Here is a 26049-nt window from a genome sequence, read left to right as displayed (position 1 = left end):
TTTCTCTTTCCTGCTAGCTGGGTACATGGGCTCAGTCTCCTGGAGATTCTAAGGCCCTAGGTCCTCGCAACTGTCCTGGTCAACTAGATGATCCCCGACTTGGTTACTCATCTGGAATGTCCATAATCAACCTAATTCTGGTTTGTCCTTCTTCTAAACTTCCTCAAAATCTTTTGGATCAATCTTAGAATCACCAGCCACATAAAAAGTGGAGATTTCTAAATAAATTTTCTTCAGAGGTCAGGCAGATAAGAGCAGTGGAATAATAAAAAATGTTCATGGTCAGGTATGGTAGTGCACACCTGTAATCCCAGCATTTAGGAACCTGGGAAATTTGAGGTGAGAGCACTCACCATGAGTTCAAAGCCAGTCTGGGCTTCATAATGAGTTCTGGATCAGCCAGGGCTATAAAGTAATACCCTGTCTCAAAAAATACTTATTATCTATTTTTTGTCTCTATTTCCTAGCTGAGGGCATAGAAAGCCCTTGTAATTTGCTGATAGGAGTGTTAACAAGACCCCTCCACACACCCACACCTATATCCTTCATTGTAGGCCCCTAAAAAGCATCAAGATGGGTGCTGGGCATCAGAAAAGTCTAGCACATGAGAAGAAGGTTGGAGCTTGGGGTTGGAGCTTCCCCTTTGGAGATTGAGTATAATCATGTGACCAATTATTTGATTGTGCACAGCAACAAAATCCCACATTGTATGGTTCACACATGGTATGTTGCTCCAAGGTTTGCATGCTGGAAACTTGGTCCTCAGGGTAAGTTATGAGGGAGAAGTAAAGTGGGCCTCGTAGGAGGTAAGGATGTCATGGGGCACCACCTCACAAGGTGCTGCATGCCCTTCTTGTGACTAGATCAGTCACCTTGACACGAGATTTCTATGACCCAAGGCCATCCCATGTTAGATGTCTTCACTATGTACCATTTTCTGTCCTTGAATCCAGTGTGTAACCATCTTCTGTACTCTGACACACCATGAGGTCTTAATCACATGGAGCCGGTCAAACTTTTCAGCTTCCAAACCATGAGCTGAAATAAACTTTTTTCTCATAAAGTACTCAGTCACAGACACTTTGTTATAGCAATACAAACTGGACTGAGCCACACAGAAGCCCTGGACCATGAGGCTCAGCGAGATTTCCAGATGAGTATACATTCTGAGGCTGTAAGAGAACTGTGCACTTGGAGAGCATACAGAAACTCTAAGACCCCAGCCCCCACTCCACCTTGTTCTAGATCTCTGATTTGGCTATTACTGAGTTTATAACAAAATGGTAACCATAAATACATAGCCTTCTGGAGAAAATTAGTAAATATGAAGTGGGCACAGAAACTCCTCAACTTGTAGGAAAACGAGACACAAACCTGGGTGGCTTAGAGACCTCAACTCAGGATAGTGTCTGATAGGGCATGGCATTCCTACTGGGGACCTTGCTCTAATGAGTTAGCTCAAGTTAGAGCAGACCTAAAGGTCCCCTGGTTGGTATTCGAAAACTGTTGTCAGAACACAGAAATGAACAACTTCTTCACCCCTGGACTTCTAGCTTCTGCTCTGCAGTGGACCTGAGATCACATGATCCAAGAACTTTGTCCACTTCCCAACCATCCCAGCTGTCTCTGAACATGCCTGGAGTGACCCCCTTGGTGCTCAACACAGAGAGCTTTCTGGAAAGAGAAGCTATTTCTTTCAGAGCCAGACATTGACGTTTTTGTTATTAAGGACTGGGGCCAGAGAAGGGAAAAGCAGGAATTCAATCCTCCTGTTTCCTTTCCTACAGATATTCTCAGGCCAAGCTTGTGTTTCCTTATAGTTCCATGGTGAGGGCTGGCAAAGAGCGTATAAATATTTGTGAAGGTCACTGACCTTTGGAATACTTGTTTCTGTAGCTCAGGGGTGGGTGCCCTGCATTCCACTTGGAATGATGATGACCCAGTTTTTTTTGTGTGTTTTGTTTTTACAGGTTGACAGGCGGCTGAAAAAAAAATCCTCTTACCCACACTACCATTGATATCTGTTTACAAGAGAGGTCCGGAGGAAGGCCAGGTTTTTAAAAAAAAAATTGTAGCTAAAATTTAGTAAGAACATATCCACTTAAATAGGAGAAAAGAGAAGATCACAGCTTTGTCCAAGTGGGGGCAGAGAAAGGAAAGGGTAGGTACAGAGTTAGAGGCAAAGACAAGTGTGAAAACACAGAGCCACCATAGCCCCAAGGCCAGTGATAGGCCCACAGACACGGTGTCTGGCACTTGGGCATCACCAGCAGTGCCACTGAAAGGACACTAGCGCTCCATCCAGACCCCAGGTCAGAACCACCAGGAACAAGTACCTTGCTGTCGGGGTGGGTCTGAGCACACAAGAGCCACAGGTGCCACCTTGGAGGATCAGAAGCAGGGACACTGTTGCTCCAAATAGAGCCACAGTCTGTCTTTGGCCCCCAGGATGCCAGGCAGCCCAGGGACACACTGACATGAACACTTGGTCCCAGCCTCAAGACACATCTTCAAGGAGTTCTGACTGCTGTAAGCTTAACCCAGCAAGCAAAGCCTGGCCCTCAGCCACCCCATAGAGGAGGGCAGGGCCGGTGGGATGGCTCAGCAGGTAAAGGCCCTTGCTGCCAAGCCTGATGGCTTGACTTCCCAGTTTCCTTCTTATTTATTTGTTTGTTTGTTTATTCATTCATTCATTCATTCACTTATTAATTTATTCCTTTTCTTTCTCTATTTTTTCTTTCTTCCTCTTTCTCTCCTCCCTCTCCCTCTCCCTCATTTCTTCCTTTGTCTTTTTCCTCCTTCTTTTAAGGATACCAACTGTTATCCTCCATTTCTCTTTAAATGACAAGGGCAAAAACAAAGCAGTCGCTGTTAAAATGACACCTGTTTGCAGGGGCTTAGCTGTCCTTGCCCCATCTTATCAAAAGAACAGTCTCTCTTTCCCACTCACTCCACTTGGGGAACAACATGCCATTGAGGGGGATGCAGGAGGTGCCAGCTCTTTGTGTTGCCACATCAGGCAAGTGCAAGGGACCCACTTGGGTTCAGAGTTCTGGTCTCAGGAGCCTCAGACTGCAGAGTGGCTTAGCTTTCTGTCTAGATTTTGTTTCTCCTGGTCCGATAAGTACTAGAATGCATGGGAAGGCCCCATCCAGTGCAGTTCTAGGATTTCAAGGTTACATTTACATACATGCCACTTAATCAATATGTAATATGTGACACTGATCTCCTCTCAACTACATGCCTTAAAACAGAAGATTGCCCTTAAACACTGAGACCTCATGAGCTGCACACGACTTCCTTTCGCTCTGTCTAGGCCGAGGTGTCTCCTGACTCTGTGGGCCCTCCCATGGCTGGTAATCACTGTAACTTACTGGGCATCTTACACTTGGCTTATTATGCTTTATTAAGGTAGAGAATCAAAATGCTCGGGGCCAGGCCAGAAGAGTTTCAGATTTTGAGGTTCTTCTGATCTTGGAATACTTGCATCACCTTTCTTAAGTTGACCTCCTTTGATGCAAACCTGTCCCCCACATGTGAATGTTGACAGGATGCTCAAATGGTTTTAGATGGAGTGTTTCAATTTTGGAAACTTCAGATTGGGGATGCTTGGTCTGGACTGACTTTTCCAGTTGCCAGCATCCCAGGGCGGAGGCAGAAGAGGACCTCCTGTCTATTGCTCCCTGATGACTATTATCCTAAAGCAATCTAATAGCAAAAGCCAAGCATGATAAAGGAGGGTTTCGAAATGATTCCAACTTTTGAGTCACTAGCCCACACTTAGTCCTGCACATCTATTCAAGATTAAGATTTGATTTCATCTAGCACACTCCAAACAAGCACTTCTTAGCTGAGGCATCTAGAAGCCAAGGTCAGGCTTTAAAACTTTAACTTAAGCTCAAAATGACAGAGTAAAATCCCCATTTCCTTTGAAAAATCAAAAAGTTGGCATTTTCAGACCCAGGTCCTGACTTCTTCTGAACCATGTTGCTCATGGTAGGTTGACTTCCTCAGCTTCAACATCCTCAGCCCATGGGAGCCAAAGATGAAGTACCAGGAACACTGTAAGATGTGACCCCCCAGTCTGTGAGTCAGGGCCCCTGGACTCTACAGCAAAGATCACACATCATAATAAAGTAATTGAAGACATGTTTTCTATGACATTCATTCTGGTTACTTCTCTTGTGCTGGAAGTATATTGAAAGGACCCCAGTGGGAAATGTAAGGGACTGGGGATATGAACCATCAATAAGAAGGCCAACAGCACATGGCACTGTTGGAAACTCACACTTTTGTGAGAGGTCTCAGAGATGTATGTTGAGGTGGGTGGGAAAGAGAAGGAAGGAGAATTTATTCCCAGTAGCAACAAAGTAGTGACAGTCATGCCCAAGGGTGCTCAGTCCTGAGGGCTTGCTAGTTCATAGGCAGGAAGAGCAGGAACAAAATATCACATCATCTGGTAACAGTGATAGTGAGGACTGGGCTGTGTAGCTCAGTGGTAAAGCAGTTGCCTAACACACACCAAGTCCTGGTTTCAAAGCCCAGTACCACCAAAAGAAAACTGCCCTCCCTTGCAAAGAGGAAAATAAAAAAGTGGCAATTCCAATGATCATCTGATAAAACCAAGACAGTTCAGAGTCCCAGCATCGGGCTCTTTAGATGACGTGAAATGACATAAATGTGGCAGGGAGAGTCCTGAGAATGTAGTGCAGTAGAACCTAGTGTTGCCAAAGGCAATCATCCTCCCAGGCCATCCATTCATTGACCTCCCAATGGATTGGCCAAGTGGTATTGCAGTCCCCAACAAGACGAAACAGCAGAGGCCAAGAGAAATATTACAGAAGAGGAGAGAATGGCAGCCAGCAGAGACTTCAGGCTACAGTTGAAGGACCTAGGGCAGAGGCTTGGAGCACACTAGACCGGCAAGAACTGGGGCTGAAAAACAATTGCCAGATTCATAAGAATCCCTCCTGGGCTCCATAGAGCAGCTTGGCCCAGCACTGTCAAACAGGTGTAAAAACAATAAAGACACGTCCTGAGGCTGTCCAAGTCCATGAGAAAAGTGTAACTCAGCCAACGTCCACCATTCCTGTGGAGAGGACAGCTGTAGAGAAGCATGGGCACATGGACAACATGCAGGGAGACTTCCCTCCAAACCCACTGTCTGGTGCACGTGTCTGTCGAGGCCAGCTTGAAGTCAACTACCAATGGTAGAACAGGTTGGGGTGGGCTCAAGGGACTGGGAGACAGCGGGTGGGCTCTTGGCCACTTCCTTGTGGTGGGCAGGCCTGGCTCTCTCAGAAATCCACAGCTCGGTTCCTAAAATAGTTGCTTGTCATGTTTCACTCTGCTGACAGGTGATTTGATGAATGATGCTGACATCTTTACTCAGGTGCAAGATGTCCCTGGTGGGCTTCTTCTAGACAGGGCCTCTTTGGGAAGAAGTGTCAACGCCCTGGGAGTATACTCTAGAAGAAGTGGGTAACCAAAGAACAGAAAACTCTCTCTCCAATCTCCTGAAAGGCTTACAGGGGGCAAATGGGTGGAGTCACACTGCAGATGGCATCTTTTTGATGAACTCGCTCCCAAAGGCCCAGCAACCTCTGGCCCTTCAAGAGCCTGGAAGGGGAGCCTAGAAAGAGATATGTCCATTCTCCAATCACAAGCCATATTTCTGAAAAATCTTCCTTCTTTTATTTCTTAGTTTTCCTGTGGTTTGTTGCTGTTGGGTTGGTTCATTAGTTGGTTTTAGGGTGTTTTGTTTTGTTTTTTGTTTTTTTCGAGACAGGGTTTCTCTGTGTAGCTTTGCACCTTTCCTGGAACTTGCTTTGGAGACCAGGCTGGCCTCGAACTCACAGAGATCCACCTGCCTCTGCCTCCTGAGTGCTAGGATTAAAGGCGTGCACCACCTCTGCCCAGCGGTTTTAGGGTTTTTATGTATTTACTTTGAGACAGTTTTAGACTCTACACAAGTGTTTTGGCCTGCAGCTCTCTATGTAGGAAAAGCTGACTTTGAACTGCTGATCCTCCTGCCTCCCAAGTGCTAGCATTATGGGTATGCACGACCATACCCAGTTTAAACAGTATTAGGGATCAAACCCAGGGCTTTGTGCATGCTATCAACTGAGCTGCATCTTCAGCCCTAGAAATCCTCTCTTAGGTCAAAACCAGGCCCTGTGCATGTCCATTTCCATTACTTGAAGAAAGAGCCAAGTGCATAAAGCAGACTTTGAGGGGCTGAATTCGAGTCGCAGCTCATCTCACTGGAGGCTCTGAGATGACAGGCCCCTTCAGCTCAGTGCTTTCTTAGAGGTTTTAAATATGTGAGATCACAGGGATTTGGCATGGATTCCATTGCCCCAGACTACTGAAGGAACAAAGCCAACCAGAAGGGTTGGGTTGGGAAGTGGAGCAAGGAGACGGAGGGACAGCAGGGACCCTGGACCTTCTTACAAATTAGGCCACTTTAATATCCATAATTAATTTTAACTCATCAGACTGAAAGAAAAAGTTGAAAGGGACTTGGACAAAAGTAATTGGATGGCTTTGCTAAAGCCCAAATCAGAGACATGTTTTCTTAATTAAAATGAACTGGTCTATGTATTAGGCGGGTAGAGTGAGTGTTGAGTCAATCATGTGAAATTATAATTCTAAAAAGCAATCAACACTGTTGGGGATGCCTCCACAGTCTGAGGTCCTAGTAACCAAACTGGCCACAGTTCCCAAATGAAGTCTACCACTGGCTGGCTTCATCATCAGGCCCCAGAGGAAAATGCAGACTGTTAATTCAATTCAGCAGACTGCCTCCCAGGGGAATAAAGCAAAGCAAGCATTATTTATCCTTTTTCTTTTTCAAGGCCTCAATACTGACTGTTTCTAGTGGTAAATACAGGAACACCCATGCTGTGCAGTGCTTCCAAGAAACACCAAGACAAGGAGAAACAAAATGTCTTATCACACCGGGTGGTGGCTACTCAAGGGTCACATCCAAATTACCAGCATAAGAGAAAGCTTAGTAACTTACAGCCTAAAATCTAGGTTACATTTCCTCCCAGAGAAAAGTGGGGTGCTTTGAGAAGCTGCATTCATTCCCCCCCGGGCACCAAAAACGACAGTTGTCATGAGCTTCCTGGGAAATAAACACATCGTCTAGAAGTGTTTTACTTCCTTGGGATCCCAGCACATACTCTAAGCACCTACTTCCTACAAGGGGTGGGGGGTGTAAGTAATCTTTGAAGGTGATTATGTGCCTTGTGACTGCATCTCACCAAGCCCTAACACTCTATGAGGTATCTTGCACCCTCACTGACAGAGCGGTGAACTGAAGCTCAGGCAGGTTTCTCCAAGTCACAAGGTCGCAAAAGAGAAAATTCTGTCAGAAAAATCTCACTGCAGATGCTCAATGTCACACTTGTTTTCTGGGCTGTTGAATAACCCAAGGAATCCAGGACCCAGGAGCACTTGTACTAGCGTGAGCAATGGTGAGGTTTGAATTCAGTACCACTTAACAGCTATGCACTTGCTTCTAGAAGCTTCCATTTCCCACTCCTCCCAGTTCTAGAGAAGACTTCTGAGAGCTGGAATTAACCTCAGACACTGGGGGCTGTTTCCTCTCTTTTACCCTTTGGATTTGCTTGACCAGAATAGAACTGAGTAGGCTTGGCCAATCAGAACACTCCCTAGTTGGGCATATGGTATAAGCTAATCCAATGCGCACCAAGGCCTGGCCTCCTGCTGAACCCAGCAAGGGAGAGAATTCTTGTATTTGAAGATGAGGTTGCCAAGGTCACCTTGAGACCCTGGGAAACCATACCATACACTGACTTTCTGAGGATTCCAACAAGAAATACAACTTTCTAGTACCATCAGTTCCCAACAATCCAACCAAACTAAAACAAGAAATAATTCTGAACTTCCCAGTTCAGTGAGGCAATAAAATCCACTTTAGAGGCTCCGAGTGGACTATTGCTCCCAGTCAAGGGTTCTGGTGAAATAGAGCATGAGTGGTTTTGGGTATTTGTTTTTGTTGTTCTTCGTTTTTATGTGCATTAGTGTTTTACCATGATCCCCTGGAACTGATGTTACAGACAGTTGTGAACTGCCATGTGGGTACTGGGAATTGAACCTGGGTCCTCTGGAAGAGCAGTCAGTGCTCTTAACTGCCGAGCCAGCTCTCCAGCCCCACAGAGCATGAATGTACAGCACTTCTTCATGCAAGTTGAGCACCCCAAGTCTGAAAAGCATCAGCTGATGGGTGGTGGCCGAACCAAAGTGCACTAAAAATACTGTATAAAATTAACATATAGCTATATTATGTAAAATGAACAGAGAACATAAATTAATTTTGTCAGACATAGGTCTTATCCCCAAGAAATTTCATTATGTATATACGCAAGTATCCCCAAATCTGAAGAAAAGAAACATTTGAAACCCTTCTGGCCTCAAGCAGAAGACCTGGGTTCAGTTCCCAACATCTACACGGTGGCTCACAATCATCTGTAACTAGTTCCAGAGGACCTGGTACATCTTGCTGATCTCCATGGGCATCAGGCATGCACATGACACACACACAAATACATACAGGCAACACATTTATGAATTAAATAAAATGAATCTAAAAATGAAAATAATTGAGGTATTTCCATGATTTTTGTGGGAAGGGAAAAAAAGTAGAAATCCTGTCCAACAGAAAGATGCTTGTCTGAATCAAGAGGTGGTGGGGATGCCTGCAGCTCTAGCCTTTGGGTAATAGTGCTCTATGCTGAGGGTCCTAGGATTCTATATAGGTACCTGTGGCCAGGACATTGCCACAATTCATAGGACCCCCACTAGCCACTGTATTTGCTGAGCAGAAGCTGTCCCACATCTGGGGCCATAGGTACCTTTTTCCTGACGGGTACCAAGGAAAGCTCCTTCCACACTCACCTGAAGCACTGGAGCCCCGGGACACATCCTGTGACTGGGTGGAACGGTTACGACTCTGCTGGCGACGCCGACTGGAGGCTGACCTGGTGGTGCGCACATGGACCTCGCTCACCTTGAAGAAGGCCACCATGAAGGGCTGCTTGTCGTAAGGGCCGTCTCTGCCCACCAGGCCCGCCGCACGGGGGTTGACGTGGAGTCCTTTAATGCAAACCAAAGCCCACCCCTCTTTACTCCACAGAACCTTAGTCTCAAAGCTATTATGATAAGGTGAGTCTTTCTATTCTTCCATGTACTTGTAAAGTAGTGAAGAGTAGAAAGTATGGGCAAGGCCCCACACATTCTCCCACCCTGGCTGGCTCCCTTTAGATGGGCAGACTCCAAGTGTGTCTCCTAAAGAGTACAGGATCAACCCAGGGAGTCTTCTTGGTTCTGGCCTTCTTATTCATTGGTATTCACACTTCCTTTCTGGCTCTATTTCTCCCCATCCATGGAACAACTGTGCAGGAGTTGCAGCAGGGAGCCAGTCAGGAGGGGATGTCTCCTCAAGGGTCCCTTGGCAAACTCACTGGACAGTCCGATTCTAACGACTGTCCCCTTCCCGGGCTCTCCCTTTCCTTCCTCTTCTCTTCCATCTCTTCTATCTTTTGGTGCTGGGTAGAACCCAGGGACACACACAGGCTGGACAAGTGCTCTATTGCTGAGCTGTCTGCCCCAAGCTTCCTGCCTTCCTCTGGGGATTCTCCCACCTGCCTCAGCCTGGGGAAGCTAGCCTCCCCTTGTTAGTCTCATGGAGTCGGGGACAGTAAGGGACATGGCCTGAGCCTGCTTCCAAGTCCTTGCTAGAAGAAAAATTTTGCTTTTCGATATGGTCATGAGGAAACAGAAAAGGAGGTCATCCTGGCGCCAAGACTGGGCTACAAACAATGGTCTCAGCACAGCTGCTCCAGAGGGAATGAATGGAGATGACTGTGGGTAGACGCTGGCAGGGTGCAGATCACAACTCACCATCCTGAGTCACCACACTCAGCTGGAGTCCCATGTTATGCTGTGGTGTCACCACCCACAGATTGCTAGTTGCTGTGATGTCAAATTCCAGCCAGCCTTCTTCTGAGGCCCACACTACACGGGTGTCCAACAAAAACAGGTCAGAGTCTCTGAAAGGAAGAAAGAAAAATGGCGCAGCAGGTCACCTGCTGTCCTGTGTCTTGTCATTCAAGAATGCCGAAGTCAGACGGTGCCCATTTGTGTTACCAGCCACAGCTCTGCCTGAATGACACCACGTAGTATACAGACACAACATAATTAAGAAAGACATAGGACATGAGCTATCAAGGCGCTCCTTAAATTCATTACCACCTACTGATTCCCACAACACATTTTTCTCAGAATTAGGGTAAATTGCAAATATTATTTCATTTGCCTCAATATTTAGTTAATTTTATATTATGGCATTGTTTCATTTATGATGCTATTTATTAATAGCTTAATTATGGCTAGTGAACTCTAAAAAGTAGAAGGTGGGGAGCAATAAGTATAGGACAAGATCAAGTCAGGATCCAACTAATACATAATGATTAGGTGTCTTGCATCAAATCTCTATAAATATCATCAGGCCATGTGTATAAGATATATGTGAGTCAAAAATGAGTTTTGCATTTAGACTTAGCAGCCATTCCCAAAGTATCTCATGATATATAAAAATTACTCCCATTACTAGAAACACTCCTAATCCCGTGCAATTTACATAGTGGATACTTAGTCTTCACTAGTTTAAAATAAGCATCACATTCTAATAGTGTACATTTACAGAGTATTCTCTTTTACCTTGCTTTACCTAGTTGTCACAAGAATCACAACTGTTGGAGTATAGTATCTCCATTCTCAGCTGAGAAACTGAGTCTCAGACATGAGGTTATGGGTCAGGATTATGTAGCCCAGATTGAAGCAAACCAGTGTGGGAATTTAGTGAATGAACAAAGCAAGGGGCTCAGCACTGATTCAAAAAGATTTTCAGAACAACAGACAATCTTTTGAGATTATTTCCCAAGACATGCCATGATACATGAATAAAGCTCACTTCTCATTCATCGGCAATTTTGGAGGCCAGTGCAACATCTGAGTTTAGCATCTTCGATTTCTTAGATGAGAAACACACTTCTCCCTTTCAAGGCAGCTTGGAGTCAGAAGGGAGCTCGAGTGTCATCGTTCCCACATGTAAACAGTAGGTAGAGTGACAGGGAGTTTACTCAGCTGCTCAGCAGTCTGCAGGGGCACACTCAAGCCTGTCCCCTTTAAAGCTCTCCCCCACCTGGATGTGTCACATCCCCTGTGGACAGACTACCCCCCTGTGACTGGGGTAACAACTTCGTGCAGGGAGATGAGGGGTGTTCAGGGAAAACAGCAAGAGGGGACTGTGAGTCCAACGCTTTGAAGTGGAGACGCAGAAAGACATAAGGTCCACTCTGCAAGGTCATAGAAAACTCTCATCCAGAAATAACACAGACGGGATGAACACCTCTGGGAAAAACAGCCTGGTCCCAAAGAAAGCTGAGGACGTCATTATGTTAGGGACAGACTTTGCCTGGCACTCCCCAGAACCAAGATCCAGAGAGAAGTTCAAGGTAGGAGGTGGAGTATGTGCCTATATACAGAGGCCCTGACGAGGGTCAGTTGTTAGGTACAGAGCTCCAGCTGTGCAGCAGGCACCTAAAATCAAAGGAAGCACAATACAGATGCAGACAGATGTGGATATGGCAAGGCTGGCAGGCAAGGCTGGCAGGCAAGGTTTGCACACAGAGCTGAAATGGGCTTTATGGTTTTGTTTCTAAAGAGAAGGGTTCATAAGAAAGGATGGAGAGCTGAACATGGTGGTGCACATGTAATCCCAGCCCTGAAAATCACTGTCTAAAACAGAGATGGAAAACAGAACAGAGAGAAAGAGAAGGGAATGAGGGAAAGAGGAAAGCCAAAACATGGATCTGGGACCAAGCAAAATCTGAGACAACATTGGAAAAGAGCTGATGAGAAAGATTCATTAGTACAATGTGGAAGAAATTATTTATATGGCTGAATTGGCTAGTTTTATGTCAACTTGACACAAACTAGAGTCATCAAGAGAAGGGAGCCTCAACTGAGAAAATGTCTCCATAAGATCAGGCTGTAGGTAAGCCTGTAGAGCATTTTCTTAGTTGGTGATTCATGAGTAAGAGCCCAGCCCATTGTGGGTGGGACCAACCATGGGCTGGTGGTCCTGGGCTCTATAAGAAAGCAGACTGAGCAAGCCATAAAGAGCAAAACAGTAAGCAGCATCCCTCCATGGCCTCTGCATCAGCTCCTGCCTCCATGTTCCTGCCCTGTTTGAGTTTCTGTCCTGACTTCCTTCAGTGAAGAACAGTGATATGGAAGAGTAAGCCAAATAAACCCTTCCCCCCCAGCAAGTTGCTTTGGTCATGGTGTTTTATCACAGCAACAGAAACTCAAACACAATGGTTTATAGTCATCAGTGGACACTGGGGGCTGAGTTTCTGTTGTAGCTACTGCACTCTGTAGTGCCCAGAATGCATAGTTGTTTCTGTGGTGCCCATTGCTCACTATAATGAAGATCATGGCAGTTCTTGATGCTTATGAGACTGGCTGAACAAATGCAGTCCAACAGCTACTGGTTCAAGACACAGTGGGCAGGGAGCTTGACTTTAGGATGCACAGGTCCTTTGCAAGGGACAGCAATATGCTGATTCCCTTTCTCATAACTATGACAAAAATGCTTGACAGATACAACTTAAAGAAGGAAGGATTACTTTTGGCTCAGAGGGTTCAGAGGGTTCAATCCATAACTGCTTGGACCCATGGGCACAAGCAGAACACCCTGACCGTGGGAGCATGCTATAGAGGAGAGCTCTTTACTTCGAGGATGTCTCTTGAGACAGAGGGTAAAGAGGGATGTATGAAGGTATAGAGGGAGAGAAACAGGAGAGAGGGAGGAAGGGGAAAGGAAGAGAGGGAAGAGTAGAAAGAAAAACAATATATCCTCTGGAATAAACCCCAAGCTAGCCTCTGCTAGGTCTACCACCTCCCAAAATGCCACCACTAGTTAGAGGCCAAGCGTGTAACACACCAGCCTGTGGTGAACATTTCATATTCCAACCAAAAGAAGAAATAACTTAATACACAAACAAAGTAACAGGACTAAATGGGATAAAGAAATATACATATATATACAGGATGCTGTGCTTCCACAAGACACTGTACTATGGGCTCTGTGTGTGTGTGTGTATGTGTGTGTGTGTGTGTGTGTGTGTGTGTGTGTGTGTGTGTGTGTGAGAGAGAGAGAGAGAGAGAGAGAGAGAGAGAGAGAGCGCCTCACTATATAGCTCTGGCTGGCCTGGATCTCACTATGTAGACCAGGCTGGCCTTCATCTCACAGCTATCAGCCAACTTAGTGTAAGAAGCAACAAACAAGGCACATTGTCTCGAATTAGATTGCAAGAACCAATGTCTGGTGTTGCCCTCTGACCTCCACACAGATGCCCACACCCTGCCTAAGTACTAGGTTGCCCCGACCCCCCCGCACAGATACCCACACCCCACCAAAGCACTAGGTTGCCCTCTGATGGCCCCATAGATGCCTATACCCCACAGAAGCACTAGGTTTCCCTCTGACCTCCACACAGATGCCCATACCACATCTCCTACCTACCCACAGAAGAGGGTGAGACAAATGGAAGCTTTCATGAGAAGAGTTGAAATAAAAACCGTTGATTTGGAGAGTTTGTAGGATTTAGCCATAGCTCTCTGATAGAGATGACCACATATGCAAATGTCCTCATCAAGAAGCTTGCCTGGAATATTCCATTAGGAGGAATTTCTTGCCATAGTTCTTGGCTTGTGCACCAGAGGCTCATTCTTTATGGCCTCCATTCCCATCTATAAAAAAGCAGAGTCTAGGAATGGCCACAGTACAGCTGAAAATACCAAGCAAGGGCTCAAATAAAGTATGGAATCAAGGCCCAGTGTGTTTAAAGATCAGAGTCAGCTGCATATGGAAACAGGGCAGTAACAGGGTTAGAATCATCAGCCTCACACTAGGATCAGGGAGCCTGAGAGGTGCATCCAGGCAGGCACCCAGTATGGCTAGCTGTCATGGAACCCCTAAGGCCTTCCTGACTTTTCCCTATTCCTCCCATTCAAGAGAACAGTGTGCTCAGTGTGATGGCATCATTGATGTCTGCTAAGGTCTGAAGGTGTCTGCCCCCAAAGTCATGGGTTGGAGACGTATTCTCCAATGCAGCAGTGCTGAGGTGGGGCTTTGCGGTGTGATTAAGTCCCAAGGGCTCTTCCCTTAGGAATGGATGGTATCCTTGTCACCAGAGAAGGTTCCTGATAGAGGACAAGCTTTCTCCTTTTCTCTTTCTACTTTCCATTCTGGTGATGACATAAGAGATGGTCCTCACTAGCTGTGGCTTCCTAATTTGGCTTGCCCATCTTCCAGAACTGTGAACTAAGAAATCTCTGTTCTTTATAAAGAAACATCAATCTTTGGTATTTTGTTATACTGGAACAAGGTGAACCAAGAAACACCCATTGACACAACTAATGTAAGGAACATTACAAAGGAAGTAAACCCTAAATCTCACAGCCTCTAGGAACTCTCTGGCCACATCTATTCATTTTCTTCGGTGACTTGTGGCCTCTTAGCGCACTAACTCCTCTGTAAAGTATGGCCTCCCTCGGGCAGATGGAGGGTTCTAGCTCAGTGTTGGAGTACTTGCCCAGCATGTGCAAGGGTTCCAGTCCCAGCACTGGGAGAATAAGAGTCCCCCAAGCCAAACAAGATGCATCTGATTCCGCTTAATCACACTCTGGCAGAGCTGAGTTCAGATGGCCTCAGGTAAGAGACCCTGCACTCCTAAATGGAGACTCCCCGCCAGCCACAGTCACCCCAACTGGTTATTTGGACTCTTGATGACTCAATTTACACAACAACTACAACAACAAGAAAAAAAATCCTTAAAACCAAAGAAAGATACAATTGGTAAGGCATCTGTTGACTGTTTTGCTCTCAGCCACCACTCAGATCCCATTGTGTTTGGTAGTCAAGTCCTCCATGTCCAAAGACAGAGCAGTGTTACTCTTCTCAGTGTCTCCACTCTAGTGTGTGATTATCCTCAGACTATAATCATCCTGGAAAAGATTTACCAATAGACAAGGCTAACTGAAGAGATCTACAAATTAATTGAAGCTGACCAACTAGCATTCCACTCAAAGACCTGGAAGGTTCAGGTTGGTGGGCACAACTGTCCCCAAGTGGTCTCTCCTGTGACTCAGCTTCCAAGGTACCTTCCAGGTTAATCATACTTCCCTGGGTAAAACACTGTGGGACTTTCCTTCCTTCATTCCAGAGAAGGGCAGGAGGTGCCCAAACATCCATTCTCCTGACTGTACCCAAGGTCACAGTGCCCTGTCAGAAACAGCTGTGTTTGCCAGAACTCATTTTATTAGAAAAAAAAATGTTCTTGATAAAGTAGAACTTATTCCTTCAAAATAAGCAGATTCATAATACATTCCTTTGCCATGTATGTGTCTGGATTTACTGGAAAGTTAAGACAAAACAAAATTCAAATACTGGTAAACTCATTAAAACAAGGAGACTCCAGCTTTTGAGTAGACTGAAAGAAAAAACAATTGAAGAACATTTGACACTTGAGCTTTGCTTAACATAAGATACATATTTAAAATCTTGCCACTAGAAAGGTAGACAGGGAACTATAATTTGAAGATAGAGTATTACAAACCAGGACACACACACACACACACACACACACACACACACACACACACACACACACACACGCATGCATACATGCAGGCACATGCAAGGTTTTGAGAGGCAATGCTGAAGAAATACATAAATTGGTCATTTGAATTGAGTTCATAGTACATAGTTGTGCTAGGTATTCACCTCAGTGACTATGCTATTCTAAAAAGATGCTGAAACACCAGCAGGCACCCTTTCATCTTTACCCAGTACAAAGCACTTGGCTGTCAGAACACAAACACAGGGAATACTAGCAGTGTTTGCCCTGTGACTGTTCCAAGAGCTCTTGCATGTGTTAGCTCCTCCTCGGCACCCTAATGGAGAAATGTGACCAGCACCAGCACAGGTTAGCAAAGTTTAAATCGCTTGGCCATCATGGTCACACAGCCAATAGCACATGCCCCTAACCATGTTCTTTTCGGTCTCCAGTGAAGACTTTGAAGACCGCATCAGACTCTGACCCCTCATTGGGCTCAGTAGGTCCAGGTGTATTTGACAGACTTCAGAGCGATGCAGTAATACTGGACATGGAGAACACTCCATGAGGCAAGGCCCAAAGCATAATTCAATACTTCAGCTCTCCCTTTGACTGCTTGTAGACACACATTTGGAGGCCATCTGCTGTCAAGACGTCTTTCTTCCTCTCCTTCCAGAAACAGTGCACATCAGATGGAGGCTGGGCCATGAGCTAATGATTGGTTGTATTATGGACTGGCTATCGAGTTAGGCTTCTAAGCAGAGTCACAGAAAGATCAAGTCCAAAGTTGCAGTATTTGAGAAGATAGGAAGGGAACTGATGCCTATGTACATCTGGGGCTTCTCAGCCTGTCTTCTATAGCTACTTAAAATGATGGCTTTATGTTCTAGAGTCTATTCCAGCCTGCCCTAGTAACAAACTCAAAGGGAATGAAGAATCCTTCTACCCTTTGAGGAAGAATACATTGTAATCTTACCTATTTTAATTCTCTGATCCTACATTTCTACATCTTTGTCCAATGTTGGGTAATGAAACAGTTAAAAGACTGCTAATTTGGTTGAGGGGGAGAAGAAGTTTCATAAAATAATTCTAACCACTAATGCAGCCTGTCTCTCCGCATGCAGGGCGATGCATGCATTCAAAAGCAATCAGCTTCCAGCAATGAATAATACATAGGCTCATTGCACAGAAACATAAACCCATTTTCCTATCTCATTCAAGCTGACCGAGTAGGTAGGCAGTTCCCAAAGGCTTGCTGTCCTCTCCTACCAAGCACACCCTGATTTCCCTCCAACATGAAACACCTCTGTATTCTTCTGAGTATATGCAGTATTTTAATCATTTTAGTTCTACGCTGTGCTTTACAAACAGATCATAGGAGTGAGGCATGGGAGGTTCTCAAGCTTGAGCTTTGGTTTTGTATTTCTTCAGGTGGAGAGCATTCCAAGTAGAAGGGGCATATACTTAGCTGGAGAAGCTAGCTAGTTACATAACCCAAGCTCTAGATGCACTGCATTACCCCGTTTTCAAATGGAAAAGAACAAATACTAAAAGGCTTATTGCTTTCCTGAGGCCCACACCCAGTTGTGAAAGCCAGGTAGAAAAGGGAACGCATGGTGTGGCTGGGCACCATGACAGAAGGCTTTCCTCTCCTCCATCAGCAAAAGCAACTTCTCATCCTGATTCTCCCAAACGTGCCCTTCTTTTCAGAAAAGAAACTGTCGGGTATCTGAAAAGGTTGAGTTTTGTCTTAGCTGAAAACCCAATAGCATTTCACAACAGTGCCATCTGTCCACAAGTAATGCTATTCTGGGCCAGATCCTGGACTCTGGTCTTCATATAGATCTATGTCTGGTTAATAATACATTTATCAATATTTATGGAGGGCCCATTACGAAACTCTGAAATAAAATGCTAGTAAGACGCTGGTCTCCTGAGATGATGGAGACTTCTGGTTTTGATACGTCAAGCTAACCCCACCACCCAAAAAAGTAATGTGTTGACAAAAACTCAAGCCTGTTTGAAATCATCATAGAGCAAGAAGCCAGGCAACATGAGGGGTCAAATTCAAGACTCCAGAGTGAGGCGGGGCACTGAGGCAAGGTGTTTGCTGCCTTTTTCATTCCAGAGCACTTGTGACTTCCTACAATCAGTGTACCAAAGAGGAAAGCAGCCGCTTGGCATACTATCACCAGCTAAGGATAAAAATGAGAGTTCAAATGGTGATGAGGATGATGATGAGGAGGAGGAGGAGGAGGAGGAGGATGACAACGACAATGATAACGATGATGATGGTTCAAAGTTAGATAGGACATGCAGAAGGAAAGTCTCAAAGGAAACAGCCTGCTAGAAGTGAACATGTAAACGTGATCTCACAGAGGTTTGGGTTCAGTTTTCTTCAAATTCTGGCTGCCATGAACACCAATATTTTCTTTTGAGATATTTGCCAGATATTAAGCTGTGTATACATGGGATGGGAAGCTGAGCAAACAAGCAGAAACAAGCTGTTTGGAAGCTTCAGAGCAGAGGAGGGTTTCTGGCAGTTTCACAATGCTGGGGAGTTTAAAAAAAAAAGTTCAGAGCCCACCAAGGATGAGGGACTCTCATATGTATCCTAGTCTCAGCTGAAACCCCCAGGGGGTTTAAACTACAAGAGGAGAGGGGGACCAGAAACAGATGAGCCTTAGGGAACCCAAAGTCCAGCCTCATCCAGGACAAAGGGGTAAAATGATTTGTTCTGTACTGCCTCTGGCTTCCCGAAGAATGTTGAATTCCATCTGCAAGAGAGCAACGATGTCTATAGCTGTTTTTATTAAATTATACACAAAATTGAATAAACAAAAAGTTGTCAGGCATGTCAGGAAACAAAATCAAATGGAGAAACAATCAAGGGACTAAAAGACGTTGGCAATAGACCCAGAGGTGATCTGGACACTAGATGCAGATGCAGTTCCTGAATTCAAGCATATATGACAGTAACAAATCACAAATTGAACTTGTTCCAGGGTCTAAAATTGCTTTAGTATTTGAAAAGTTAATGTATTGACACTATAAAGGAGAAAAACTACACAATCCTATGAAATCAGAAACACACACACACACACACACACACACACACACACACACATATATATATAATATCACATCAATTCTTGATCTTAAAACAAACAAACAACAACTTTTAGGAAATTTAGAGGATAATTTCTTTAGTCTACTTAGTTTAAGTGTCTACAGAAACATTTATAACAGTCATCCTTAATAACATGACAGCAAATCTCTCACTCATCCCCCAAGGTTAGTGTATAAGTAGATGTCAGAATTGCATTGGACTTCCCAGCCAAGGAAAATTAAAAGAAAAAAAGCAGCATCAAAAAAGTGAATTGAAAAGAAAGAAATAAAAGATATTTATAGATGATATGATCATACTCATAGACATTTCAAAAGTCTTAACAGAAAAGTGATAAGTATTAACATAAAATTTCAAGTTCCTAGATAGAAGATCAATACACAAAAATCAATTGCAGTTCTACATGGGAGCACAAACCAATTATACACACACTCACACATACTATACTACACTACCATTTATAATAGCATGTAGACATTCAACACCAGGATTGAAGAGATGACTCAGTGGTTTGCTGTGAAACCATGGGGACCAGAGTTAGGTCCATGAGAACCCCAGTAATCATGTAACAAGCTGAGCATGGTCACCACATTTCTGTAAACCCAGAGCAGTGTAGCATGAAGATAGGAGGGTTACTGGGGCTTGCTGGATGTTAGCTTTGCCAGAAATTGTGAGCTGTGGGTTCTGGGAGAGATCCCACCTTAAAGGAATAATGTGGAGAATGTGAAAGAGAGGACACCTGACACCCCTCTCTGGCCTCTACTCAACCCTCTCCATCCACATACTCATATATCACACATGTATGCATTCTCCCTCTCCTCCCTCCACTCCCCCCATCTCTCTCTCTCTCTCTCTCTCTCTCTCTCTCTCTCTCTCTCTCTCTCTCTCTCTCTCTCTCTCTCACACACACACACACACACACACACACACACACACACACACACACCCTGTAATGCTATTTGTACCAGGGGAAAAATGCATTTAAGCCTGCTTATTCTTACTTTAAATGTCTTCCCAAGAAACCTGTATGATAGAACATGGTAAAGAAAGGATCATACTCAAAAAGAATAAGCCACCACTGCCAAACAATATGATCGTTAGATAGGAAAGATGTGTAAAGCCAGAACCAGCAGAGGCAAGATGACTGATTCATGCATAGAACAGCCACACCTCAGAAAGGAAACACTTCTGTCAGAATTCCTGACTGGCTCTCACAAAAATCTCTTGGACTTTCAAGAACGTAGAATTTACTGAATAAGATCTGTAGACAAAAGAAAAAAAAAAGACACAAAGGCCTCAAATTTGCCTAATTTACCTAAATGTGCTACTATAGCTTGAATGTAAAATACCTCCAAAGACTGGAGTGTGAAGAGTTGGGTCCCAGCTGATGCTGGTGTTTGGGGAGGTAGTGGAACCTTTAAGAGATGAGGCCTGGCTTGCAGAAGTAGGTCTCTGGGGGGTGGGCTTATGGGTTATAGCCAGCCCTGGTATTCCTCGCCACCCCCACACACACCATAGTCTCTCTCTGCTTCCTCATGTATGAAAATGTAATGGTCTGTGTCCCATCTCCTACCACAAATGAAGTCACACCATGCCTCCCTGGCCATGAACCTGCAGGCTAAAATAAATCCCGTCTTCCCAATCTGCTTTTTCTCAGCTCAACTCGGTCACCATGATGAGAAAAGTAACTAATGCAGATGTGATAGAAGTAAGTCCTGATGTGTGTGGAAAAGACATGCTACCATCTTGCTATTCCGCGTGGGTATGGGAGGGCAAGAGGAATTCAGAGCAGCCTGGAAGCTCCCTCCAAGTGTGAAGACAGCTACAGTGCACCTCACACAGAAGATCACAACGTGGAGGTAAATGGACAGATGATCCGTGAGAGACTACAGGTGGTAGCACATCAATTTATCTTGTCATCCTTCTCCTCCCCTCCCCTCCTCTACAAAACATGTTGACGGGTGGCTGGTCAGGAGAACAACTGAAGAATGGAAAGGCTTTCTGTCGGAAGGCCGGATTCTACAGACATGCTCTGCCACCAATGGGAACAGACTGGAGCATCCTTGTGACGCCTGCATCTGAGCTCAAAAGATGGAGGTATGGCGCCTGCTAACCTCTTCTGGGCACTTCTTGCTTATCCTAGCTTAGGGATAACCTCTGTGTTATCAGGGTGACTTTTAGGAAACACAACAAACCATAGTTTCAGCATTATTTAGCCTTGGCAAAATTCAAATATGCCATGCTTTACTTTCTTAAATGTGACCTTTCCTCTCCTGTTTGATGGAACAGGGGAAAATCCTAATGAGGGGCTATGAAGGGAAGGGCCTTTTCCAAATTGCCAGTTCTATAAAGAATGCAAATTTATATCAGTGTTACTGTAAGGATGTATTCGTTTTCAGTACCTAATCTTGCTCTCATTTTAAATACATCGTTATTAATTCTTTGAGGACTTCACACATGTAGGATGTGGTGTTTGAATGAGAATAGCCTTACAGGTTCACACATTTGAATGCTTACTCCCCCATTTTTTTTTTTTTTTTTTGAGACAGATTAGAAGGATTAGAAGGTGTGGTGTGTTGGAGGAAGCATGCCACTGGGGGTGGTCTTTGAGGTTTTCAAAAGCCCATGCCAGGTCCAGTGTCTCTTTCTGCCTGTGCCTGTGGATCAGGATGTAGGTCTCAGTCCTGTCCTGTCTCCTGACATGCTTCCCACCATGCTGGAAATGGACCCACCTTCTGAAACTGGAATCAAGCCTCCAGGTAAATACTTTCTTGTATAGGAGTTGCCTTGGTCATGGTGTCTCTTCACAGCAATGGAGCAGTAACTAACACACATTCCATGTGTTTTCATCATATTCATTTCCTGGTCCTCCCTCTGACTCCTCCCAGGTACACTCTTCACTCCCACCCACTCTCCCCTCTTCAGGTACTGGGGATGGAACCCAGCAATCTGTACGCACTGAGTAAGCACTCTACACTGAGAGACACTCCATTAAACTCATCTTAAAATATAAACATTTACAAAACCACTCAGTAACTTTTAAATTTATTGTCATTATTGTGTACATGTGCCCATAATGTGTCTGTGTGCATGATGTATGTGTGTACTGTGACATGTGTGTACTGTGACATGTGTGTGGTGATGAGAAAACTACTTTGTGGAGTTGCTTCTCTCTGTTTACCTTCATGTGGGTTCTGGGGCTTGAACCCGGGTCACCAGGCCTGAATGGCAAGCACCTTTAACCACTGAACCATCTTGCCAGCCCACCACTGAGTAAATTTTAAAGTAAGTAATATACATAGGGTATCCTGAATGCCTTGGACTTCTAAATAATCAAGTCGCTCTCACTGTAACCTAAGGGTTGCTTCAGGCCTTTCCATGACTTACATATGCTGCATCTCAAGACCCATTCTCAGGCTTTGACTCAAGTACCATGTTTCTCAAATACAGCCTGTACTTAGGAAGTCAATTATTGTTATTGTTGTAAACTTATCTGCTCCGGTTATCTACAGAAACACATTTCTACAGCCAGCCCTTGCCTTCTCAGAGGTTTTAGCAACCTCCCAATCAGCTTTTTATGTCGAAAGACTCAAGATACCATTTCTTCTGCCTTTGCTCAAGTTCTGAGTTAGCAGTTAAAAACCCAACTTCTCTCCTCGAGGAGGCCAACTGTTTTGTAGCACAAACATTTGTTACATTCAGTGAACACAGCAAATGCTACAAATTACCCTTCAGTACGGATTAGATAAATAAGTTTCCTCTCCGCTCAGAAAATCGTGTTCAGCCAAGACACCCCAAGATGGTACAGATGGTGAGGTCAAACCTGCAGAAGGAGGCCCTGCAGCTAAGTCTGGAGGCCTCTGTAAGAACATTTGGAAGCAGCAGGAGGCCTGGGCTCCTGGCCCACAGATAAGAAAACCTCCCCCAGCCAACCTGGAGCCCTTCAAAAGCACGAAAGTCTCCCGACTTCCCCAGTGTTCTTCTCCTATGCCCACAAATGAAACACATCCAACTGCCAAATGCTCCCATCCTACAAGACAAATTGACCAGAGAGCCACCCAAGGTTGGGGCCATTCTGGTTTCTGCTTTCCAAACTTACTGCTGGCCCCGAGGAAGGATGTCACCACCATCGTGAGCACATGGCAGCTGTTCCTGTTTGGCTAGAGTTCAACATGAAATTCACAAAGCTCTTGCTCTCTTTAAAATAAAAATTCCTTTGAAAAATTCTACAGTCACTATACTTCTAGCCTAGTGTTTTTGTTATCACTTTTTCTGCAAGAGAGAGAAAATCATGCATTCAAACAAACTTGTGAGCCCAACAGGTATCTTCAGGCCATTCTGAATAGAGAAAAAAAAATGGAATATCCAGTTGGACAGATTGAAAAGCCAGTGGCTAAGATGGGGCCAAAGACTCACTGAATGCCAATTCTCTCCAGTGCATCAACAGATGAGTATCTAGCACGGAGAGATTCTGTTTTCCCAAACAAGCCTGCTGCTGTAGAGCTATCAGATAAACGTGTATTTATGAGAGAAAAGACCAGGAAACTTCATTGCTCTAAAATTCTGGTCCATTGTCACCATACCCCAACGACTATATTTTACTCATTATTTAACTGTCCCAGCTAAGACACGACCTTAGTACAGATATTCAGCTCCATGATGTTCCCAGGGCCTGGCATCTGCTGGTCCTTCTTCTAGTGTTAGGTCTCAAATCTGGGACAAATGGCTAACTGAGATGCCTTTAACATATCAAAGTGGATGCTGGCCATCAGATTCTTCCCATCCCTCAGTCCCCAACTGTTTCAGGGTCTTCCTTGGCTGGCATGCCCTTCTTCTTACCCTGGACGCTCTGGCTTCCCTTCCCCCGCTCCTCTGGCCCCTGTATAACTCAGCTATTTTGGCTACACCAGTCTCTTGGTACAGGCTGCCACTCTTGGTCTCTGGCGCCTCCCCTGCCTCTCTCCTCACATGGTCTGGCTCAGTCTAACCATGTTCACTCTGGACTTTTCCAGATGTGTCTGCCTCTGGCTATGTTCTCTCTTTTATCTACAATAAACGTCAACCTCACCATACGCAGGAGCAGTCACATTCTCCTTTTGCTTCCCCCCCCCCCCCCGCCCCATTCATCGGGTGCTGAAACCTGGGAGCAGCATAGATAAGTTCCCCTCCTAGGGACTCAACCGCTCGGGACCAGGCTGCTGACCTGTCTCTCCTAAGGTATGTACGGATCCTTTGCTTGGTTCTGCTGGCTTTTGCCACCCACCAGATTTGACCCCAAAGTCTAGAGTCCAGTACTTAGCTGCTGCCTCCCTCCACCTGCTACTCCTCACCCACTCTATAAAGTGGGTCTCCCAGCTCTTAGAGCCTTCTACATCTTCCTCCTGGACACTGGTGTGCTTTCAAAGCTAAAACAACCCTCCCCCAGGGCTAGCTCCTGTTCCTTGCCATCCCTCCCCTCTGCCCCCACACACACAGATCGATATATCCAGAAGAAACCAAGGTCAGTCTGGAATCTCTGGAACCTCCTAGAAAGTCAATAGTCTCCAAGGCAAATTAGACTTGGTTTCTGAGGCCAAAGTAGGCAGTGGGCAGGCTGGAACCCCAGGACTCAGGAGGCAGAGGCTGAAAGACTGCAAGTCTGAGGCCAGCCTCAGCTCCATGGCAACCGGCTTTGGAAAAAGGTCAAACCACAGTGTCATTGGGTCTATAAGTATGGGGTCTTCTCCCCTCTTTCATGCTTATCTTTGCCTTGGCTTTCTAACTGCTGTAGGCATGACCAGTGGCTTAGGTTGCTCCCCATATTGCGTTACTCTCCACTTCCTGTACGCCGTTCTCACTGAGTGACATACTAAACAGATCCCCACCTGCTCAACACGCTGATTGGTTTCCTTTCTGTTACTACAGGCTTGAATTCAAGTCTTATTGCCTAGTCCTCTGCCCTTCCAAGCTCCAGCAGTTGCTAGGGAATATTTTCTTCATCACCAGGCAGCACCATGAATATACTTTATTGCAGATTCCCCCCAACCCCCGATAAATCAGTCTGAACTCATTTTGGTAAAGCTTATAACACAGACATACAGAAAACAGTAATCTATCATTATCATTCCCTGTACCTAAATGGTAGTGGTTGTATATGCTTATTCAAAGTAAGCAAATATGTATACTATATATACAAATACATACCTTTCAGTCACCTGACTTGCAGTCACTTATAAGCATTATTCTATCATTTTAATGTGTGCATTAATTTTAGCCACTCACACATCATCAAACCTGAGGATCAAACGATAACAGGAAACAGTTTATCCCAGTAAATCAATTGGCTGGTCGTCAAGGATGTTTACTAAGTACTGCTTACTGGCTTGCTTAGGGAAAGACCCCTATTTGAAAAATCTATTTAACAGCAAAACACCTTGCCAGCTAAACGCTACCCCTCAGAGCACCAGCTCTTCACGTTCAACAGCCCCTGACCTCCAGACCACCTTCCAAAGACACCTGAGGTCCTATGAGGAGAGAGGGTGAGAAGCAGGGAGTGGCCCCACCTTTGGGCTTCCCTGAGCCTTCCTACCTGTGCTGATGCTCCTGCAAGACTTGATAAATGCTGATAAGAAAAGTTTGGTTTTTAAAACTGCCCACAACACAGTCCTTGTAGACGCGGAACTCTGCAGCCGTCACCGCCTCACCCTCGGGAATCTGGGATAAGTTGAACTTGAACTCTTTGTGGTGTCGCTGGCGTGGGGAGAGCTCCTTGTCGTACTCCACTACAGGGTTAAACAAGAGAGAGTGATAACTATCGTTACTCGACCTGGTGCCACGGCTCATCTCACCAATGTTCCCCAGTTTTACTTCACAGATTACCAGTTACCAGCGGCGGAGTAAAGAGACCGAGGGGCTGAAGGGACACTGGGTGAATTGCCTTGCAGGTTGAGATTGAAATTTTCCCTTCTGCCCGAGATGAATAACAATCTTTGTGCTGTGTTCAGTTACTGTAGTTTCAAGAGTCAGCTGAACAAAGGATATGCACGAGATCAAGTTATTTAAAGATGCTTGGCTTTGGGTTCCCTCATCAGCAAAAAAATAGTACAACTGTGCAGAAAGGTGTGAGAATGAATGAAACAGTGAAGAAGAACTTGCCACCCATGACACCTTCCTAAGCGTCGTCGGCCCCCTAAACAACCCATGCTAACAGTCACTGTAATTGGTTGC

At 45.1% G+C, this 26049-nt stretch overlaps 1 protein-coding gene across 1 annotated transcript in view; it reads right to left on the bottom strand.

Annotated features, from left to right (window-relative positions):
• The window catches only part of Bmp6 (bone morphogenetic protein 6), a 153794-nt gene that overhangs the window by 7857 nt on the left and 119888 nt on the right, over positions 1-26049 (bottom strand). The window contains exons 2-4 of the mRNA XM_036187195.1: positions 25412-25604; positions 9931-10079; positions 8926-9123 (exon numbers count right to left, since the gene is read on the bottom strand). Of these exons, the coding sequence (XP_036043088.1) occupies positions 8926-9123; positions 9931-10079; positions 25412-25604 (540 nt within the window). The remainder of the gene's footprint in view (positions 1-8925; positions 9124-9930; positions 10080-25411; positions 25605-26049) is intronic.

Source organism: Onychomys torridus, chromosome 5, assembly GCF_903995425.1.
Source record: "Onychomys torridus chromosome 5, mOncTor1.1, whole genome shotgun sequence".
Classification (NCBI taxonomy): Eukaryota; Metazoa; Chordata; class Mammalia; order Rodentia; family Cricetidae; genus Onychomys; species Onychomys torridus.
The sequence above is the reverse complement of the archived record's forward strand: the minus strand, read 5'-3'. Positions and strand labels throughout refer to the sequence as shown.